We start from the raw sequence: 19,649 nt of genomic DNA, 5'->3' as shown, positions 1-19,649 counted from the left end.
GTGGGGCAGCTCTGTCCGCCCACTCCCAAAGCCCAGGCCTGCAGAGGCCTGGGGGCTGCTGGGACCTGACAGCTGAATCCAAGGCCTTGGCAAGTTTAATGCCTTCACTGAAAAATTTTCCTACTTAGAGAGGAGTGTTGGTGGGAGGCTGTTTGGCTTCAGCTTTAGTGCCTTTTATTGTTATTTTTAAACGTGCGTGACCAGGGTCTGCTTACTAACCTCCTCATCTTTTCCCAAAGTCAATAGCAACAGAACTGCAGTGCTTAACACGAGGTTCTCCTGACTGTGGTATTTTGCAAACCGACAGCAGTGAGCAGCAGCAGAAAGGCCTTTGCTTATGCTGCTTGCACGAAAATCCCTGTGATTACATCTATCACAAGACACATTACCTTTCTTGTGCAGGGTGAGAAGAGGCTTTGCCTTCCTGGAGAGGTCCTCCTCTCTCCTCTGGTTGCTCCGTATCACCTCAGACAGGGGAAGAAGTTCTGTTTCCTCCACCTCCCTTCTTGTGCTCAGTGATGCTGGGTTGAAGCTGCAGCTGGCTTGCTGTGTGCTGGGTTTCCCTGGGCCTTGTCGTGACAGCGGGGGCTGCTGTCTGAGTTTGGCTGTGCAGCCCAAGTGTTTCAGTTTTGCTTTGGATGCTTCTTGACCTCTGGCTGTGCCTTTCCCTTTCAGACGAACAAGGTGTGAAGAAGTCACTCCCAGTGTCCTTCTCTGGAGTTTAGCTTTGTTCGTCTCTTTATTTATCTTAAATGAAGCTGTATCAGGTTTTTATTTTTAAAGTTGCTCTAATCTGTTGGCAAGTGATCAAAAATCTCTCCCGTGTTGTGCAGTGGATGCCATCTAGAACAGGCATCAGCCATCCTGGGGCAGTGATGCTGAGGAATGAGAGGCCTCCTGCTCTTCCAGGAGTGCCTTTGGTCTAATCTTCCCTCACTCTTTGTTAGCCTTTGGTCCTTTTGGCTCAACGTAACGGAATAAAGTCATTTGTGTGGAACTTAGGAATGCCATGGAGTTTTCATTAGGCTTCGCTGCTGTTTGTTTGATGCTCTGCAGGCTTAGAAAAAAAACTCATCTTTTTTGATAATGGCCCAAGTTGTGACTAGTGCAGTGAGGTGGCAATGCATCATAATCTGGAAGAGTGAGGAGTGCGTGGCAGTGACTGTCTTTTCTGGATCAGGAAAGATTCAGAACAGGTGAAGTGGCTTAAATAAGGTCACTGGAATCCTGGAATGCCCGGGGGGTGGAGAATGTGCTCCAGCCATTGAGGTATCTGGCCACGCAGCGGGGAAAGTTTGTTCCTTTGAACTAAAAAGCTGCCAACAAATCTGCACCAAAATTGCCTTTTCCAGTTGTGTAAAGACATATGAATTAATCACATGCTTGATAAAATGCTATCTCAGAGTCTGCGTTAGCGCAGTCATTTGAAGGGTTGAAGCCTGTGGTTAGACAAGGGTTGGAGATCTGTTGTTAGCTGCCCTAAGCTGAGGATTTCTAATGTATTCTGTGCTGGAGAGCAGAAGCGAAGACAGAGAGAGACTGTGATGTGCTTGGGGAACTTCAGCTGCCACGGTCTGCCACCAGCTCCTGCACGTCTGCGGGCACAGGAGCTGCACAGTTGGAGTTCGCTGAAAACTGTGTCACAGGCGGGAGGCGTGTGGGTGCCATGGGGAAGTGGAGACCTCCAGAAGATGGAAGGGGGAATCCTGCACCCTCCTTCCTGCTTTTGGGAGCATGGGGTCATAGGGATGCACCAGGATGAGGGCTGGCTTGGGTCCATAACCCCCTGCCTTGTCCAGATGATGCTTACAAATTTGCTAATTGTAGCAGGAATGCTGAGTCACGGCTTGAAGCAGTGATGGAGCACCTGGTGGGAAGGCAGGGCCAACCCAGGGGAGCTCAGGTGCATGCAGTGCAATGCAGCTGAGTGACCTGAGGGGGTGGAGCCAGGATCCACCCCTTCCTAGACCTCATTTAAGGGCTGGCAGTGGAGGTAAGGGGGTCTTGCTGGAGATCCCTGCCTACCTGAGGCCTTCTAAGGGGTAAGTACATTTTCTTCTTTCGTTTTTGTGTTGCTGCATTTGGGCTTGTCCTTATTTGCTGTGGCCAAGGACTTTGCCACCCTTCTATTATAGCTCCACTTCCCATCATGTTATAGCATTACGCTAATAAATTATATTACCGGTGATGTTTTGGAAAGACTTCCCTTGGCATTTAAGTTGGTTTGGGGGTATTCACTGCCTAGCAATTCCTTGGGGGGTGCTAACTCAGCTCCTGGGCTTTCTGACCTGCTGACAGGCACTGCTGGGTGCACCCTGCCTGCCCTCTGGTCTATCTGTGTGCTGGGCACTGTCTCGTGGCTGGCTGCAGCTCTCTGAGGAGGAACGTGGAGATGAGGGATGGGTGTTTAAAGTGCTTTGTGTGAGACGTCAGCTCGGGGCTGTGTGCAGCGCGTGGTTCTGCTCAGAGAAAGCACAGAGCTGCCACCGCAGCCTTTTGCCATTGGAGCGAGTGGTGGGACCCAGCCTGGCCTGGCAGCCCTCCCTGCAGTCTCCGTGCTACGTTCCCCCCGTAAAACAAAGAAAAGAAAACAACCCCCCAGAATAAGAACGATCAAGGCAGGGAAGTGGCACGAGGGTTTCCCTGAGCTGCTTGTTTTAATGGGGCAGTTCCTGCTCCACACAGTGCTTGCTGGGTGGGATTTGCTGGTGAAGGCTGGGTATTTTGCTTGTCACGTGAGTGAGGACTGACTTCTGGGGGGGTCTTGTGCTCATATTGTCAGTGTATTGAGTTTTGTGAATAAGTGCTGCTGGGATTGCAGGTCTGCTAACAGCTATGGCAGTTATACTGATCATTAGTATCAACTAACGCATGTCTATTTCTTGTACGTTTATCTGATGCCTTTACAATGATGGAACTGGGACCTGGTGACTCCGGGGTCCCCTGTGCTGTTACCTGTCCTGCCCACCCCTCCTTCCTGTATTGAATTTGATTGTCTAGCCGAGTACTATTTCCTTCCCGTTTTTTCTTTCAGATCCAGACTGGGCATCTCATAGCCTAGGGATTTTCATCTGTTTGAACTGTTCGGGAATCCATCGCAATATTCCACAAGTCAGCAAGGTGAAGTCGGTCCGTCTGGATGACTGGGATGATGCTCAAGTGGAGGTATGTGCATCTCAGGCTTGAAATACCAACGAGCTTGTGTCATCGTATTTCACATCACTGCTTTAAATGCCTCCTGCCCTTCGGCTTCCTCACCAGCAAAGCAGTAAAACCGAGTCCTGTCTAAAGAAGGTACAGCAAACACGATCCCAGGAAGCATTTCTAAATTGCTGAGTGCCAGAATGAAGCCTGTGATGTCGTACTTACGAAATCTGATTGAAAAAATGGAATAACTATTTCATGAAGAGGTTGGGAGTATTTCCCCTACCTCTGTAAACGATCATAGACGGTGTAGAAGTTATTGATTCTAAATGGACTGTCTTCTGTTTCTCCTGTTACCTCCACTGTCGCCTGCCGTCCCTGCCCAGCCTGGCTGTTTCTGGCTTTCCTCCACTGAGCACTGAAGGCTTTTAAACTCAGAGTCATAAAGAACTGAACCCTTGCAATGTAAATACTGTCTATTTATGCAACGCAGCCGAACAGATTTTGGTGATGTTGCTAAGGCAAACCCAACCGGGAAACCTATGTACTTTGACTATTCTTATCTTGAAAGGCACACAGAATACTTCCAGTCATTGATTTTTGTTTTGTGTTGGAGATTTGAGGTTTTTCAGAAAGGCACAGCTCACAGTCATGTGTTCTGAGAGAAAAATAGGCCTTTGTGTTGCTTGGGCTTTTTCTTCCCCGATTATTTTGGTTTATTTTTGTTTTGAGGAGACTGAATATATAAACTCAAGAACCTCAAAAACAAGAAAATTATGAAAAAAAAGTACTCGGAAATAAAGAAAAAGAAAAGCTTACCTGTTTGTTCTGGTTGTATGCTTGACAAAACATATTTAGCATGGGCTGCCCAGAAGAGGATGTTTTTCTTAGACTTATAAAATGACTTTAATTAAGTGAAATTTATGAATAGGGAAAGATGTGACCCCATCCCAATTAGTTCAGTACTCGGAGGAAGCAAAGGAGAATGGGGGAAATAAAGCCAAGCATTAACGTTTCTTAATTCTTTCTCTTTTTTTTCCTTCTCTTTTGCAGTTTATGGCCTCAAATGGGAACAATGTAGCAAAAGCAAAATACGAATCGAAAATGCCACCGTTTTATTACAAGCCAACATTTCTTGACTGTCAGTAAGTAAAGAGCTTTGCTGGTAAACAGCTTTTACTTGTTTGTGCAGCTGCAGCCTCTGCCATATTTCAGTTTTAGCATGATACGTTTGTTTCAGCTGCAGAGGGGATTGCATTTATAGAGAGCCCTGAAAATCTTTGTTCTTCTGAACGCGTGTGGTAGAATTTATTCCACGCGTGGGATCTTATTTAATAAGTCCAGTTGAGGCGATGTAGAGAAGTCAATAGTTTGTCTGCTCCCCAGACTCTTACGAGTTCCTAAGGCTGCAAAAATGCCAATTCCTGCCCATTGATTTCTGCCTTTTCCAGTGGCCCTTCTGCATCAAAGCGTAACTTGCTTTTCTGATATAGGAGAGGCTGATTTCTTGTAGGTGCCAAAATGGTGGATTCTTTTTTTTTTTTTTTTTTTTTTCCTTCTTCCTTTTCTCTCGGAGCCACACATCTCTTCTGTGGGGACGAGGGGGAAGCTGCTGTATCCTTTAAGCTGTAGTTGAGCCTGCCTGGTAAGCTGGAGCAGGCTTTGCAGAGCGAGGCAGCTGAGCAGACAGGACGTGCTGCACTGAGAGGATGGATGGATGTTTGTTCCAGGAGATTGTTTTCTAGGGCCTAATCCCCCAGTGAACCAGTGGGGTTTTGTCTGTTTTTATATTAGCAAGTGGGTGAGCAGTAGCCTCTGAGACCCCCTGATACTGCTGCTTGAGCTGGGTGCTACCAGTGGAAGGTTTTGGTCAGCACTGTGCTGTGGCGGTGCCCAGTCTGTGTGCCAGGCTCTGAGATGCATTCAGCCCTTGTAAGAGGTGCACAGAATGGAAATATTGGGAGCATCTGTAGGTCTCCCTCTGAGAGATGTTAGCCTTGAGTGGGAGGGCTCTGCTGTGTTCCCCAAGTCTGAAATCGCCCTGGAGGTGAGCCAGGGCACCTTTTGCTTCCTCAAGGTGACTTTGTGTTCTTAATCCTGTATTTGTCTTCCTACAGCATGCAGAAAGCCTTTTTTGGAGAAGACAGGGCACCTGTCATCTCTGTGAAGTGTCTCAGTGGTGCATCCGTTCCCCAGGCTGGGAAGGCCCAGGCGTGAGCGGTACTGCCTGGCCTGGCAGTAAAAAAAAAAAAAATCATTTGTTTGTGCACCGTTGGCAGATCTTAGCTTAGATCTAAAATGGCTCCTGGCAGCCGTTTCCACAGCGTCTACAACGGCAGGAACGATTTGAGCATCGGCCAAACCGGTGTGTGCTGTGGGGGGACGTGCTCTGAGCGCTCATCTTGCCAGGATTATTTTTCTCAAGGAAAAAAACGCTTCAGCCTCTTACCTCTCCTACTGCTCTAACACCTGTGCTTGGTGGGAGGGAGCCCAAGGAGAAGCTGCCAGGAATCTTGCAGTCTCCGCAGTGTGCGGTGTTCATCCCAGGGAGGAGATGATGCACATCCAGCTCTACATGGCTGCTCCGTTGTTTATTTTTTTCTTCATTTTGGAGGAAAACTAGCTTCAGTGAAAGTGACTTTTTCCCTTTTTTCCAAGGTCAGGGCTTTGGCTTTGTAAGAACTCAGGATGGAAAAATGATACCTCAAGGAGAGTAGCTGGAGGAGGTGGAGGGGACTGTCCATTCTATTACTCCATTCAATGGACTACTGCTATTCTGTTGGAAATACAGTCTTAATTATTTTGCCTTTGCTCGCAGTTTTTTATTGTGTTAATTATGTGGACCTTTCTGTTCTAATTGCCAAAAAAAATGACACCTCCCTGCAAGCAGCAGCCTGCCAGACTTTAGGTGGGCTGCTAAAGCTTTTGGACTTGATCCTGAAAGCTGTGCCTCTCCGTAGTTCAGGAATGGTGCAGTTATATTTTTTCTAAGAAACACAAACTGTGTGTTTGCTGTATATCCCATCACCAGAAATACCATAACATCCTGGAAGGCAAGTGCTGCAATCACTGCTGTGATAGAGCTGTTAAATTCGAAGGGGGTTTGGTTGCAGGGTCCTGCATTAGGCATGTGATATCTGCCCTGGGTTATTTACATACACACTGACCTCAAGAAAAGTACACTTGAATGAAAGCAGAGAATTCTGTCAGCGGCATGTATTTAAAAGCCCCCTCAAGGCCTGCTTAAAATGAAATGGGGATCAGATCTGAAGTCTACTAGAAACAATCTGGAGACTATATGACTTAAGGGACCTTAGGCTTGGCCCTGCTCTCTGGTTGCCTTCAGATCCTGTAGATAGCAGGACGAATTCCCGTGCCTGTTTAGATTCATGCGAGCAGTGCCAGTGACACTGGGATTTACCTCCAGACTCGACAGCAGCTTTTTGTGGTAGGATTGCCTGTAGTCCTAAGTAGCGAGTATGGTCATGTGCCTCCTCAAGCTCTCTTGCCCATAAGGGTGATGCTGGACTCTTTGGGTCTTTGTTTTGGTTTCTTTTGCTGGAGCTGTTCTGCTTTCTGTAAATAACAACTGGAGCAGAAGCTGCAGCTGCTGACCTTGCGGCGAATTGTCCTAACGGTGGGCAGCTCTCAGTGTGTGTTGATTTTTGGGAAACTGCAGCTGAGAAATCCTGTGTTTGTGATGATGAGGAATGGAGGAAGAACGCACGAGCTGTTTGAAAGTTGTGTGGGTTGGGAATGCGGCATGGCTGGGGTCTTGCCTACCTTGGGATTCGCTGCCGGGACCTTCTGTGGTCGGACTTGAGTGCTGAGCGAGTTTACCAAGGGCTTTGTGCAGCTTCTGAGGACACCCATTTGGACTAGCTGCCTCATGGCTGATCAATCTGTGCACAACAGCTGTGGAGAGGCTGAACCACTGTCACTGACAGCATCTAGGGAAATAAGTCATTGCAGAACAGGGTTCCCTACGGCATAAGACCAGCAGAGTGTATCTGTTGTAGTATTTGCATGATAGAGCAAGAGTGTTTTCCCATTGCTGCACGTGAACATTATTTACATGTTCATGTCGGAAGGCTGACTTCCGGAGGCTCAGAACAGATGCAGCTCCTGCTGACCCACTGAAGTCAGCTGGAGCTGAGGGTGGTGTGAATTCTCTCCCTTATCGTTAAATCTCTAATTGTCTTGTTGAAAATGTCCATGTTTGGTTGCAGTGCTAACAAGCTGTCTTCAGCAGCGGGCTGGGGAATTGAAAGAACAGTTAGAAATTTAAGTACTGGTGTTGAGTTTGTGATCAAACTTCTGTAGGCTCCTTGATGAGTGGCAGAAGTGTAGAAACAGGCGATTAAATTCTGCTGTCGAGGTCTTCAGTCTTCTACATTTACAGGCTACAGTGGTGTAGATGTTGGATCCAGAATGAGCATTCTGCTCAGCCTAGAAATCTCCGTGCACACCTCTACAAAACCCCCCTGAGCCCGCTGTGAGGATCTGAAGATGGGCTGTGCTCAATCCAGGGTACAGCAGAAGGGCGATGCCCTAGCACCGACAGCCAGCCACGTGCTCTTGGTCTTCTCGAGGCTTTGTGGCTTTCCCCACCCTGGTTCTTTCCAGGAGGTTGGCTGTGGCCTGCGATGTGACTGTCCAATGTCCTTTTGTGCTTTCATTTTGAAGAGAGCAGCTGTGGCTTCGACTCCTATTGTTCCTGCTTTGGGAGGCCCATGACACCTTGCAGTTTGCTCCATGGCCCTTGAGTCACAAGTGTCACCTACGGGCCATCGTGTGCGTACATCACGCAAAGTGCACCACATTGCTATTTTCATACCAACAGCTTTAGGACAAAGATCTTTTTTCTTTTTCTTTGCAGTTTTGTTCTTTTTCTTCTTCATTCAGTGATCCCATTTACTGAAGAATCCAGTCTGAGGAGCTTGGTTAAAATTGTTCGTATGGCGAGGGAATTTTGCACAGAGGCGGCCTGGGTGGGTGGAAATGGGCTGTTTTGCTAAATCTGTGGATTTTCTTTAGTACTGTTCCAATAAAATAAGATGTACAGAGAAACAATTGATTTGTTGTCTAACAGAAAATGGAAGAAGCTCTTGAAGCCAGAGTGTGCAATTTAATTTTTGGACGGCTTTTAAATCCCAGTTGTATTTTGATTGCAGAATTAATGATTATGGATTCTCCCCTAGTTTATCTTGGACCATGTCTACTTCTCTGTGTATTATTTTTTTTCCAGACTGCTGCGGGAACAGTGGATCAGAGCCAAATACGAAAGGAAAGAATTCATTCACAGTGAGAAGCAGGAGCCTTATTCTGCAGGTAGCAAAAGAAACTTCGGGCAGATCGGTTTCTTGATGTCTGTCACCATTCCTTTTTCTTGTTTGTGTTTGTATTTACATTGTATTGAGTATTGCTCCTATGTCACGTGATCTTTAGGGAAAGATTAATCCTGGTGTTCCTTGTATTTGATTGGGAAATATTGGGGATGTTGATGCCTGATGGAAGGAAATCAGTTCTTAGGAGTCTTTCTGTTGACTTCAATTGGCTTTTCACCCACGGTCGGATTTGTTCCTGATAGTGAGAGGCGTAAGTGTGAGCTAAAATGGAGATAAGAGTGTTTGTCTCATCAAGATTACTTTCGCTTTCAATAGATGAGGTGGGGTTATTGGCACTATCTGGGTGATGGTCAATAAGTGCTAAGTCAAGGGGATGAGACTCTTATTAAAGAAGGGCAGAATTTGAGGAGGTTCGGGGTTTGGCCGGGCTTGTTGTGCAGCTGCACCAGCATAAGGACCGGCATAAAAGTGCCTGAAATTAACGGGATGCTTTTTTGCTGTATGCAAATAGCCTTTAATTTATTCTGCATATTAAGTAGTTGACATCAGCTATGTGCATGGATGACTCTGGGATAATTTTATTAGCGAGGACCATGTTACAGATGAAAGGTTAAAATACTGTTTTCATGCTGCTTCTCAAGACTGATAATAAGCAGGTAACTCCGGCAGCTGGCTGCTATTAAAACTGCAATTAAAATCTGATCTCATACGGACTCGGTTTATGCTTAGAGTCTTTCTGCTCTGCTGTTTTGTATATATGAGACCTGCACATTGTGTGTATGTTATCTGTATTCGTGTATAGTAAGCTGCACATTTTTATTCTAGATTTTCAAAGCAATTTACTGGAGTTGGGCATGTAGTATTAACAGTAAGTAGTTGATTTCTTTGACAGATTTGGAATGCATCTGCTGACACGTGTATGGTGTTCACCCAGGAGTAACGATGCTATTTTATACTGTGCAACTTTCGGCTGTAAAAGCCTTCCTGTAAAAGGATTCAGCGAGCTTCTTCAGGCAGATGCACCATTTTAAGCACATAGAGTGAACTGTCTTCCAGTGCAGTGTGAGCAGAAGGGCAGTGGGTTCTGAGCTTTCTGAAAAATACTACAGAAGAGCTCAAACAGAACATTAAATGCAGGATGTAGAAGAGAACATGGCAAATCATTGTAAATGAACAGTGCTCGGAGGAGGAGAAGGGGAAGGGAAGGCAGGCTGGTGGGCATTTGTGGGCTGAGGACAGATGGTTTTAGGTTGTGTATTTGCTTTGAGAACTGTATCATCATTAAATCCGGCGTAGGAGCTGTATAAGAGACCTGTGTGCCACTGACCAGGATGTTGTTTGTTCGTTCTTCTGGAGGGGGAAATTCCAAGGGGAACGTTTGGCTCCTCCCTGGGATGACCGGGTTTGTGTCACAACATAGCAGCAGGGAGGTGGGGACCAGATTTCCAGTGCCAGCTTTTCCCTTCTACTTCACCATAACAGCTCCCAGAGTGCGGGTGCATACCTGTGCCAAGCAATGCTCCTTCTTTTGGATAATGCGGTGTAGCTCAGCTGGGGCACTGCTTTCAGCTCTTTGGCTGTTAGGTTGGGATCAGCTGTTTCTCAGGGCTGTGGCTTGTGTTGCGTGTGGTGTTGGGCCACCAGTTTGCCCCTCTGGTGTGAAGCAGTGCCACCAAAGAGCTGCTCTGAACCGTGCTATCCATAAGCACTCCAAGACAGACTGCAGTTTGGCACTTGAGGAAGCAGCTCAGCCGCATCACACGTGCTGGCTTGCAGGGTCACTTCAGCTTAGCAGCCACAGCAGCAGTTTGTAGGATGCACCCTGTGTGGGGTGATCCTCACGTGCCTGCTGGGAGCTGAGAGCATCTGGGCCATTGCTTTCCATTTGTGACCTCCTGAACTGCATGGGGATGTACCGGAGCGGGAACAGTAAGACCGCTCTCCTGCCCACCCCACACCCTGAGTTTGAGTCTTGTTTAAATGTACTTCTTTTTATTTCCAGTGCTGCCTTAGACCATTTTTTCTCACCATTCTGAATTCCCTGAAGGAGTGTTAGATTACCAGTTTCTAAGCATGAAACATTTTGTTGTTAATAGAGACGTCAGTATCCATTTTCTGGTGTTTGTTGGAAGATTTAATTCCGTTTTCCCATCCCAAGGGCAATTTTGCTTTTTGACACTTTCTCAACAATTGCCTAAAAATAAGAAAATGCTGTCTTTGAGCACTTTTCAGTAACATCCTTTTCCAGGCAGCCTGACGAAGCCCCAGCCAGAACTTCAGTGTCTTGTTTTCAGAAGATCCTTTGGGGAGAGACTGCCCAGAGCCTGTAGATGCCAGGCAGAAGCTATTGCAGCCGAACTGACAGACCTAGGAGAAATGAGTCCCAGGATGAGAGTGTCAGATGTGCAGGTCAGCACTGAGAGATCACGTAGGGCAGCCTGCCAGGAGGATGCAGCAAACTCGCTAGCTGCTGGTGAGGGGTGTAAGCGAGAGGTAGAGGAGTGTGGGATGCAGAGGCAATGCGTGGCTCTTATCCAGCTGCCCCCAAGGGCTTTTTCCCAATGGGTAACTGCCCTGTTGATGGGAGGCAATGCAAGGCAGCAGAACTGGAGCTGGGAAGCAGAAAGACAGTTGCTTGTACAGAAATCCCTGGGGTGGGCAGCGCTGTGTTCAAGCAGGCTCTCAAGCCTCCTCCCAGAGAAGAGCCGTGGCTGCAAATCCATGGACCCCCCTTCAGATGTCGGCTCTCAGGGCCGTGCTGCTGTACCTGCAGTCACAGCCGCTCTCCCTCAGTCCAAGATTTCAGTGCAAATTTCTACAAAGGACTTGTTACCGTTCCTTGCTTCCACAGGAAGCCTTTGGGCATGAGCACGTGCAACGCTCGCAGCTGCAGCCTCCAGCTCCTGTGCCATGGCTTAATTTTTCAATCTCCGATGATTTCATTCCTCCCAGTGAGGTGTCATTAATGAGCATGCCAGCACCACTGATTTTTAGTGCGAGGAGTTGGTTTGAGTTGAGGTAGTGCAGGAAGATCAGTAAAACAGTGATTAAATGCTTTGGTGGTCCACCATCGATTCTTAGGTACGCCCTTTTATATGCTTGAGTTCTTAATTTGGCTCTAGTATGAAAGCTAAATAATTTGATAGTCCTAGCCAGACTTTATGAGGCAAAACATTATTTACATGCCAGTAATCACAATTAATGCAGTGCTTTTGTTCCTCATGCTGCTGATGCATTGGTTGCACAAGGGCACAGAGTGATACCGATTGGAAGACCCTCACGTTAGTGTGTTTGAGGTTGATTTTATCCCTTCTGATAAATGAACTGTCTCAATTACCGTCAGTCTCCAGCTAATTGTCCCCTCTCCAGGAGTTTAATGGGGCACAGGCACTGACTTCTCTTAGAAACAAAGGGTGCTGTTATTGCTCTCAAGCTTGGATTTGGAACTCGAGGCAATTAAAAGGTTTGTGTGATTGTTTTTGAAAGGCTTGGATGTCTTCCCCCGCTGTTGATTGGCAATGGTTATAGCAACACCTTCCAAATGTCTTGCTGAAAGTTGCTTCATTTGAGAGCTTTTGATTGTTCTGTACCAAATGGATTTATTTTAACCAAGGAAGGTACAGAGGAAGCAAAACAGAACAGTGGCTTTAGGTTTTGAGCATTATGATATTACAACTTGGTAAAGGTACAGCTGATGTAATGTGTCTCAGGCCATAGACAAGAGAATGGGATGTGCATGTGGCCAAGAGGAAGCAAAAGGGATTCCTTGGCTTCTGCAAACCTGGCTTTGGCTTCTGATGGACCCGTCTCGTTACCAGCAGGATGCCAGGAGCACCCAGCTTTGAATCTTTGCTTTAACATTAACAAATGAAACAGGAGCACTGCTTTATACTTGCTGTTAAATCTCATAACTCTTGTCAGGAAAAATGGCCGAACTTTACAGTTAGGGTCAGGAAAGCACTTATCCCCGGGCTGAGCATGGCTAGTGCAGCCAGACAGAGGTCATGGGTATCTCCAGCAACAGCCAATCTGTGCAAAAGGAGTTGGCACCTTCCTGAAAACATTGGTTGTGTCTTTTTGTTATCTGGCATTACTTTTGGGTAAGCCCTGGATGTTCATACGGTTTATGCAGATAAAGAGGTCCTACTATTTTTTGACTCTTACATTCATATAAGATAAGATGCATCTAAAAAGTATTCTATGAATTGGTGTGAAGCCAGCTGAGTTCCCTTCTGCCATTGCCTTAGTGTTTCTTGTCAGGGGAGAGAGCGTTTTCCTTCTCTGCCTCCTACGCCATCTTCCCAGCTGTGATTTCATGCAGGACCTAGCGCTGGGATGTGCTGCTGGAGGGGGTGTGAGAACTGGCAGTTGTTGGATGTTTTAAGGAGATTTGAAATGACCCTTGACTGGATGGTGAGGTGAATCCCATGTCATGCTGCAATGAGTCAGTCTGGTGCCAAAAGCTGTTCTTCGAGCTCCTGCTGATTGGCTTTTGGTGGGTGCATTTTGCCTCGCCACTGCTGGATGGGGGATATTGCAGATTCCCCAGGGCTCTGCTGTGTGGAAGACATCGAGATGTAGGGAGAGAGTGAGCTGGTGTAGAGTGTTTGGTAGGGTACATCACAGCAAATTGTAAGGCAGTGGGAATTCTGCTTCCTAAAACCAGGTTGATTGTAGAAAGTTCAGATGAGGCAATCCTGAACCTACCATAGTGTGTTCCCCTGGCCTTGCCAAAGCTGCATACATTGGAGCAGACTGTTCTCTATTGGTCTGGTCCCTGTGCTGATGCCCTTGTTTCCAGCAAGGATGCATTTAGTGCTGTCCTCTTTCCAGGTTTGTTGTGAATTTCTGTTCTGTGGAGATGGATGCTCTGAGGGAAGCAGGTGAACACCGTGGATACAAGGAACAACAGTGGATTGGGCTGTGGCTTCATGATAGTAGTGGCCAAGGCCATATGAGAGGTCATTGGACCAAATACTTGAAAACATTTATGCTTAAGCAAAGGCAAGATCATCTCATTTGGGGGAGAAAGATTCTGACTCACTGGTCTTCTTCAAGAGTGCAAGCACAGGAGAGCAATGGCTCACCAGTGAGCCGCAAATTTACGAGATGTGTGTACTGCTAAGAGATTATTTATACCATGTATTGTTATTTAATAAGGTCATTGAGATAGTTCAGCAGTGATTTACGGGCTCTCAGATGGGAGCCTAGCTGCTTTCCAGCACAGTGTGAACAGATGGCGAGCACGGGGTGAACTTTGTGCAAGCAACAGCTTCACCGAGTGCAGCTTTCTGCAACTTTGCTGCAAATACTGCTGCCGTGTATTTTCTATAAATAGGCCAGTGAGTCCTCTTGCTGTTAGTTTTGCAGATAGCGGAAGGGTGGTCAATACCAGGAGAAGATTCACAGCTAAAACGTGCTGCTACCAAACCTGTACCCCGCTATGATGACATCCCACTAGGGCTGGCACATGGCAGTTCTCCCTTTCTCACAGCGGATGCTGTTGCATATCTTTCATGTTGAGACATTTGTTTCCCATTCAGGATGGGAATGCATCATTTGCAAGGAGGAAGGATGTGAATGCTAGCAAGCATCATTGCTTTCGTTCTTTAGTCATGGGAGGCTGGAGCTCCTCAGCTGATGCAAATTGTTATAGGTCCCATAAAAGTAGTGGAAGAATTCAGACTGACGCCAGCTGAACGTGGAAGTCAGAGAAGACCTTGGTTGTTGGTAGGTTTGTATCTGAGGGTGGTGGCCTACTGCCCTGCAGAGTCTGAGACAACATAGTGTCACTGCAGCCTCAGATAGCTTTGGCCTCTGCTGCTTTGTATTCCGTGTATTTATGGCATAGACTAGATCTCATTGTCCTTATTCAGGGCTGAGAAGGGCGAGCTCTGGTGTTACGCAGGTAGCTACAGAGAGTGCTGCTTGTCTGAGGGTGTCTGTTCACCATGTTCTCTGGATGCCCTGGGGACTGTTTTGCTTATGTGTTATTTTGTATTTGTCTGCAAATATGACAGCAAAGTAAATTATGAGACATAAAAGAACACCCTAAAATAGTAAAATCTGTTAATGTGCGCTTTCTATTCCACGTGGCTCTTGCATAACCTGGGAAGCAATCTGAATTAATTTTCCCCTGCGCTTGCACAGTTGGAAGGTGCTCTGACTGCAAAGAGAAAACGCACGGAACGTGAATATGTTCCTTCTCACTGGGAGAAAGCCACCCTTATTAGCTCAGTCTGACCTGCGGTGATGTAACGTGGTTTATTTTGGGCCTGATCAGACAAAGCGGCGAGCACTGTTGCAGTTTAGAGCCAATTATTTTAACTGACAAACCTCATCCTCTGCTGTCACTTCCTCGCTTCAGCTACAAGCCGGCAGCGCCATGGTGACACTGCGCTCCAGCGCCGCGTTCCTCTCAGCCTCGGGAGCAATCAGAGCGAGGAAATAAAGCATCACTGAGGATGCCATTTGTTAAGACGTCGATTCACACAGACCTGAAGGAGAAGCCAGTGCAGGGGCTGCAGTGCTGTGTGAGCTGTCCCCATCCTGCGGCAGGACCTGTTGGTACAGGCAGAGGTGGGGCAGGGGCTGACCAGGGCTGTGTCCTCTGAGCTGTGGTTCTTCATGAGATAAAGAGCAGACAGAAGGGAGGCAGCAGGACTGCAGCTTTCATGGCTGCAGCAAAGGAAAGGGGGTCGGGAGTTTCCTCATGAAATGTTTTTTGTCTTTCTTTTGTCATCGGTTGCAGGAAATGGCCAAATTCAGTGAATTCACAACCTCAAAACGCAGTTAGTAAATTAGCAGGCTTCTCATTTGCCCACCTTTCATTCGTCTTAGATCCATGTGGACAATGTAAAGCTATAAGCAGTCTTTAAAGCCCATCCTGTATCACGTGTCTGTAAAGAGAGCAGAACCACGCAAATTAAGAGCTTTTCCCCTTTCTACTGTTTTTATGCTGGCACGATTCCCACAGTGCCAACAACTTGAGACTCTCGATTTACATTATGTATAGTAATTTAGGAAAAGCCTGATTACAATGGGCCCTTCTGCCATTTTTTGCACTTGAATTACTGAAGATACACCTAGCTCCATCTGTAGTCTCCATCCAAAGACCTCAGCCTGTCAGGAGTTTCTGTGAAGGCAAATCTTTATTTAACCTCAGTGCACACAGGACGGAGTGGCCAGCAGAGCTGTCGGAAAGCTTTAGTGAGCCTCGATCTTAGCCCACGGAGAGGAACTTTCAATGCACAGAAATCACTTAATTTATTTCTCCCGACTAGCCTCCAAGTGGAGCTGCTGCTTTGCTCTGGCTGGTTTTTAATGTCACCGTTATCTGATGTTACTTGCAAAGGGATGAAACTCTTCTGATGCTTGAAAGGCTCGAGAATTAGAGCTCAGCTTTGAGCTCAGCTCCGGCATATTCCACCGGTGTCCCTCTCTGATGGGCAGTGCCTGTGTTCCTGGTGCAGGCTGAGGCACGGCTGCAGTGCAGCAGGAAGGTGAGCCGCGCTCGGTGATCGCAGAGCATCCGTCACAGCCCAGTGCTTTTGGTGCAGCCCTTCTAGCTTCCCTCTGCCATCCCTGTGAGCAGGCCCTCTGTGGACGTGGAGATTGAGATAAAAAGAGGCCTGCTGCTGAGAAGCAGCACAAATAAGGGCAGCAGGGTGTTTTGTCGAGCTTGATGCAGACTCCTGCGTGGCTGAGATTTGGACACAGGAGAAGAGATGCTTTGTGGTAGGAAGCTGTGACGGTGCAGTGTGTGCCGGAGCTTGGTGCACGCACCACGATTGCATCACTGCTGCTTTCTGTTGAATCGTGGCTTCCAGTAAATCCCCACCAGCTGCTTCCGCTGTTGGGCTCTTACTGGATTTCAGCAAAATCTTGTTACAAATCTCTGTGCTCGATCTTGCCCTTGTCTGTAAGATCTTGGCTGCTCCATCCTAGCTCTGATAGGAAAGAGTAGAAAGTGCACCTAGAGCAGTGGGGGGATGCTGGAGGACAAGCGAAGTGACAAAGCCCCTGCAAAAACAATGCAAATGTTTTGCAAATGATGTCACTGTTTGCATTTCAAGGGCAAGCTTTACGCATGGATCTCTACCTGGTGCAGAAGTGCAAAAAGCAGTCTTGCTCAAGCAAGATTATAATGGAAGAATGTTCAGCAAGGGTGGGTATGTGGGTGTCTGTACTGAAACTGCAAAACCTGAATGTCTGCCAACACGATGCAGCTACTTCAGAGCTTCAATTTTTTTTTTCAAGCTGAATATCAAGGTTACCAGAGTCTGGTGTGCCCTTGTCGGGTGAGGGTTAAAGCAGAAGCATCCCTCCAATGAGCAGCCTTGCTGTGAAACCTCCTTCTCATGCAGCCAGAGGCACAGAGAGCTTCTGTTCTCTGGGGCTGACATCAGCTGTGGGTGGCTGGAAGGTGACATGCCGGGAGCCAGGCTTTGTGGGCACTGGCCTCAGGAGCACCTTCCTGAGCCCCAGAGAGAGAGCGAGCTGCTGGACATGGCACCGAGCACAGTGCCTGTTCAAATCCCATGTGCTCTTCCTTGACCATGCCTGGACTCCTGGGCAGGCTGGTCATGCACAAGATGTTGATGGAAGGAGGAGTGCTGGTGAAGGGTTTTGGTCAGCATCCTTCCTGCTGGCCTGCCTGCGGCACTCTGTGATTTCTGTAAGTTTGTTTTTCTTGCAGCCCAGATGCGGTGTTTTGTGGTTTGGGAGAAAAGCGTGCTCTTTTTGAGCATCTTTCCCCAGCAGGACTGAAAGTGTCAGCACCTCTGCTGCGTGGTGCCTTGGGGATGGGAGCACCCAGCAATGGGGATGGTGTGGGGGAGGCAGAAGGCACTGCATCTCGTGCTGTGTCCTGGCCATGGCAGCATCTGCATTGCCATTTGCCAGTGCTCAGTCTCCTTTATATGTCTTCCTGGCTTAATCCTGCATTTAGCATTACACAGCACCCTGCCAGCACCTGCTCCAGGAAACCTTTCCCCATCTTCTCCTTGGTGGTTTGGGGGCAATGCAGTCATTGCTTCAAAACAAGTGATGGCTGCTGCTGCTTCCTCGGCTGCACCACTGCTCCTGGGGGCAGCAGGAGGGGGGAAGGGTGGCACAGGGCAGGTCACCTCACCTGCCACCTTCTCCGTGCACGGAGCACACGCTGCCTGGCTGGGCTCACGGGGAGGCATCCATCAGAAAAACATCCCCAAGGTAAAACAGCATTGCGTGTGGCTTCCAGCCGGGGCAGCGTGAGGAGCTGGGGCTGTTGGAGAGCTGCCTGCACAGCCCTGGCTCCGGGAGCGGCTGCTTTGCAATACAAACGGCTTAAACATCAAACATGGACCGCGCTGCAGCGCAGACAAGGCGCATCAAAGAGCTGTTTAGCAAACCAGACTGGGGAGAAGGATGCGATCACAGCACGGCTGTCGTCTTTTTGTTCCCGGTGACGGGGCCGTGCCCGCGCTGCGCGTCCCGGTGCCAGGCGGGATGAGTTGTGGCAGGGCGCTGCGGTGTCATGCGCCCAGGGGCTGAAGCGGCCTTTTGCTGCTTTCCATCGGTGCTGTTAAGTGCTGATTCTCACACGGGGCAGCCCCTCCGGAAATGCGATGCCACCTAATGAAGGCTCCACGAAAATCAAAGGAAGACGCTGTGCCTTTTCCCTACAGTGCTAAAATGAAAGCATGCGATGCCAGCACCACGAAACGACGGAAGAAGCTGCAAATGCAAAAGCTTCTCTGTTAGAAATGCCTTTGGTGTGTTTTGACTTTTTCTGCCGTTCTGTCTGGGCTGTGGTTAGAGGCTGGGGCATGCTGCTGTGCTCTCCAGGAAACCTGAGTGCTGCAGTGACCTGGGGCTGGGGTGGGGGAAATCAGTGTTCCTCTTACGGATAGCTGACGTGCCAGGAAGAACAAGGAGCAAAAAGCAAGGTGCTGTTGGCTTCAGCTTCCCTAAAGCACGCAGGCAACCGGAGTAGCAGGTGAGAATGTGTAGGTTGCAGCGGGAGAGCTGGAGTTGGCCGAGTGGGGCACTGGCACTGCTGGCTGCGGGGCGTGCAGCTCTGCCAGCTGAGGCTGGATGCTCACAGCTACCTGGGGCTCCAGCTGTAATGTTAACAGCTGCTTCTGTCAGGCTGCTTTCAACACAGCTTCCATCCAAGCTTCTATAATTAGCCCAGCAGCAGCAGCTTTCTTGCAAGAATTGAAGCAGCAGCGTTGGGAAGCAGAAAGGCACGGGTGGCAAACCTTACTCCAAGTGCAGAAGGCTGGCTGATAAAATTTTAAATGGTTGTGGGTTTTTTTTTTTCCTCTCTGAGTGCTTTGTACAAATAGCTTGGTTAGGGTTTGTTCTTTTCCCCCTCAAAAAGGAATGAGTAAGAAGTGCTCTTTCATTTTGCATCGTCCCCGACAGAAAGATTTACATCAGTCAGCTCAACTCGAAGATGTTTCATTTGTGGTCAGCTTGGCATCAGGTGCATGTGCTGAGCTGTTGGGTTTCTCATGGGCTTGCTGCTCGAGGTTCCTGGCTCTGCTCACTGGGGGCTGAAGGCATCGCTGTGGTTTGGGATGGAGAGTTCCTGGGGGTCCCTGAGCTGCTGGGGCTCTCAGGCTGCCCAGTGAGTGTGGGCTGTGGGATCAGTGGGTGTATGAAACACCCCGTTATAACTGACTGTCCATGGTAGCTTTCCCTGGCTGGGGCAGTATTGGAATACTGCATTTTGGCATTGCTCAGGCTGCCTGCTCCCGTGACCTTGGGTTTCTATATTCAATAAATTATTTTAACTGGAGTAGAGCTGAGGAGAAAAATCAGACTGGTTCTCCATGCTTTTGATAATAAACAATTGGAGAGAGAATAGGGGAGGAGGCCCTTTCTGTTTGTGAAGGTGCTTCTTGATGTCCTGATCTCTGCAGCACCTTTATAGCGTAGTGCCCCGGGGCCAGAAGGTTGCTACAGTGTCTTGGGTAGTGGGGCGGGGGGGTGAGGAGGAAGTAAGCTATGACGCTGTGCATGGAAAGCACTGGTTTCATGGCAGCTCATCCGAGCTTAATTGAATTGCTATTAAAGAAAGATCCGCTCTGTGTTGGAGACCTGTGCAGGGCCAGGCAGTTTCTGTCTCTCACCAGATAAAGAACATTTTTCCGGAGTGATGTCATGTCT

At 48.1% G+C, this 19,649-nt stretch overlaps 1 protein-coding gene across 2 annotated transcripts in view; it reads left to right on the top strand.

Annotated features, from left to right (window-relative positions):
* ADAP1 (ArfGAP with dual PH domains 1) overlaps window positions 1-19,649 on the top strand; it is a 42,133-nt gene that overhangs the window by 5,522 nt on the left and 16,962 nt on the right. For both annotated transcript variants that reach the window (XM_021411117.1, XM_021411116.1), the window contains exons 2-4: window positions 3,035-3,165; window positions 4,198-4,289; window positions 8,393-8,475. In XM_021411117.1, the coding sequence (XP_021266792.1) occupies window positions 4,201-4,289; window positions 8,393-8,475 (172 nt within the window). In that variant the 5' untranslated portion in view covers window positions 3,035-3,165; window positions 4,198-4,200. The remainder of the gene's footprint in view (window positions 1-3,034; window positions 3,166-4,197; window positions 4,290-8,392; window positions 8,476-19,649) is intronic.

This window comes from Numida meleagris, chromosome 13 (genome assembly GCF_002078875.1).
Source record: "Numida meleagris isolate 19003 breed g44 Domestic line chromosome 13, NumMel1.0, whole genome shotgun sequence".
NCBI lineage: Eukaryota > Metazoa > Chordata > Aves > Galliformes > Numididae > Numida > Numida meleagris.
The sequence above is the reverse complement of the archived record's forward strand: the minus strand, read 5'-3'. Positions and strand labels throughout refer to the sequence as shown.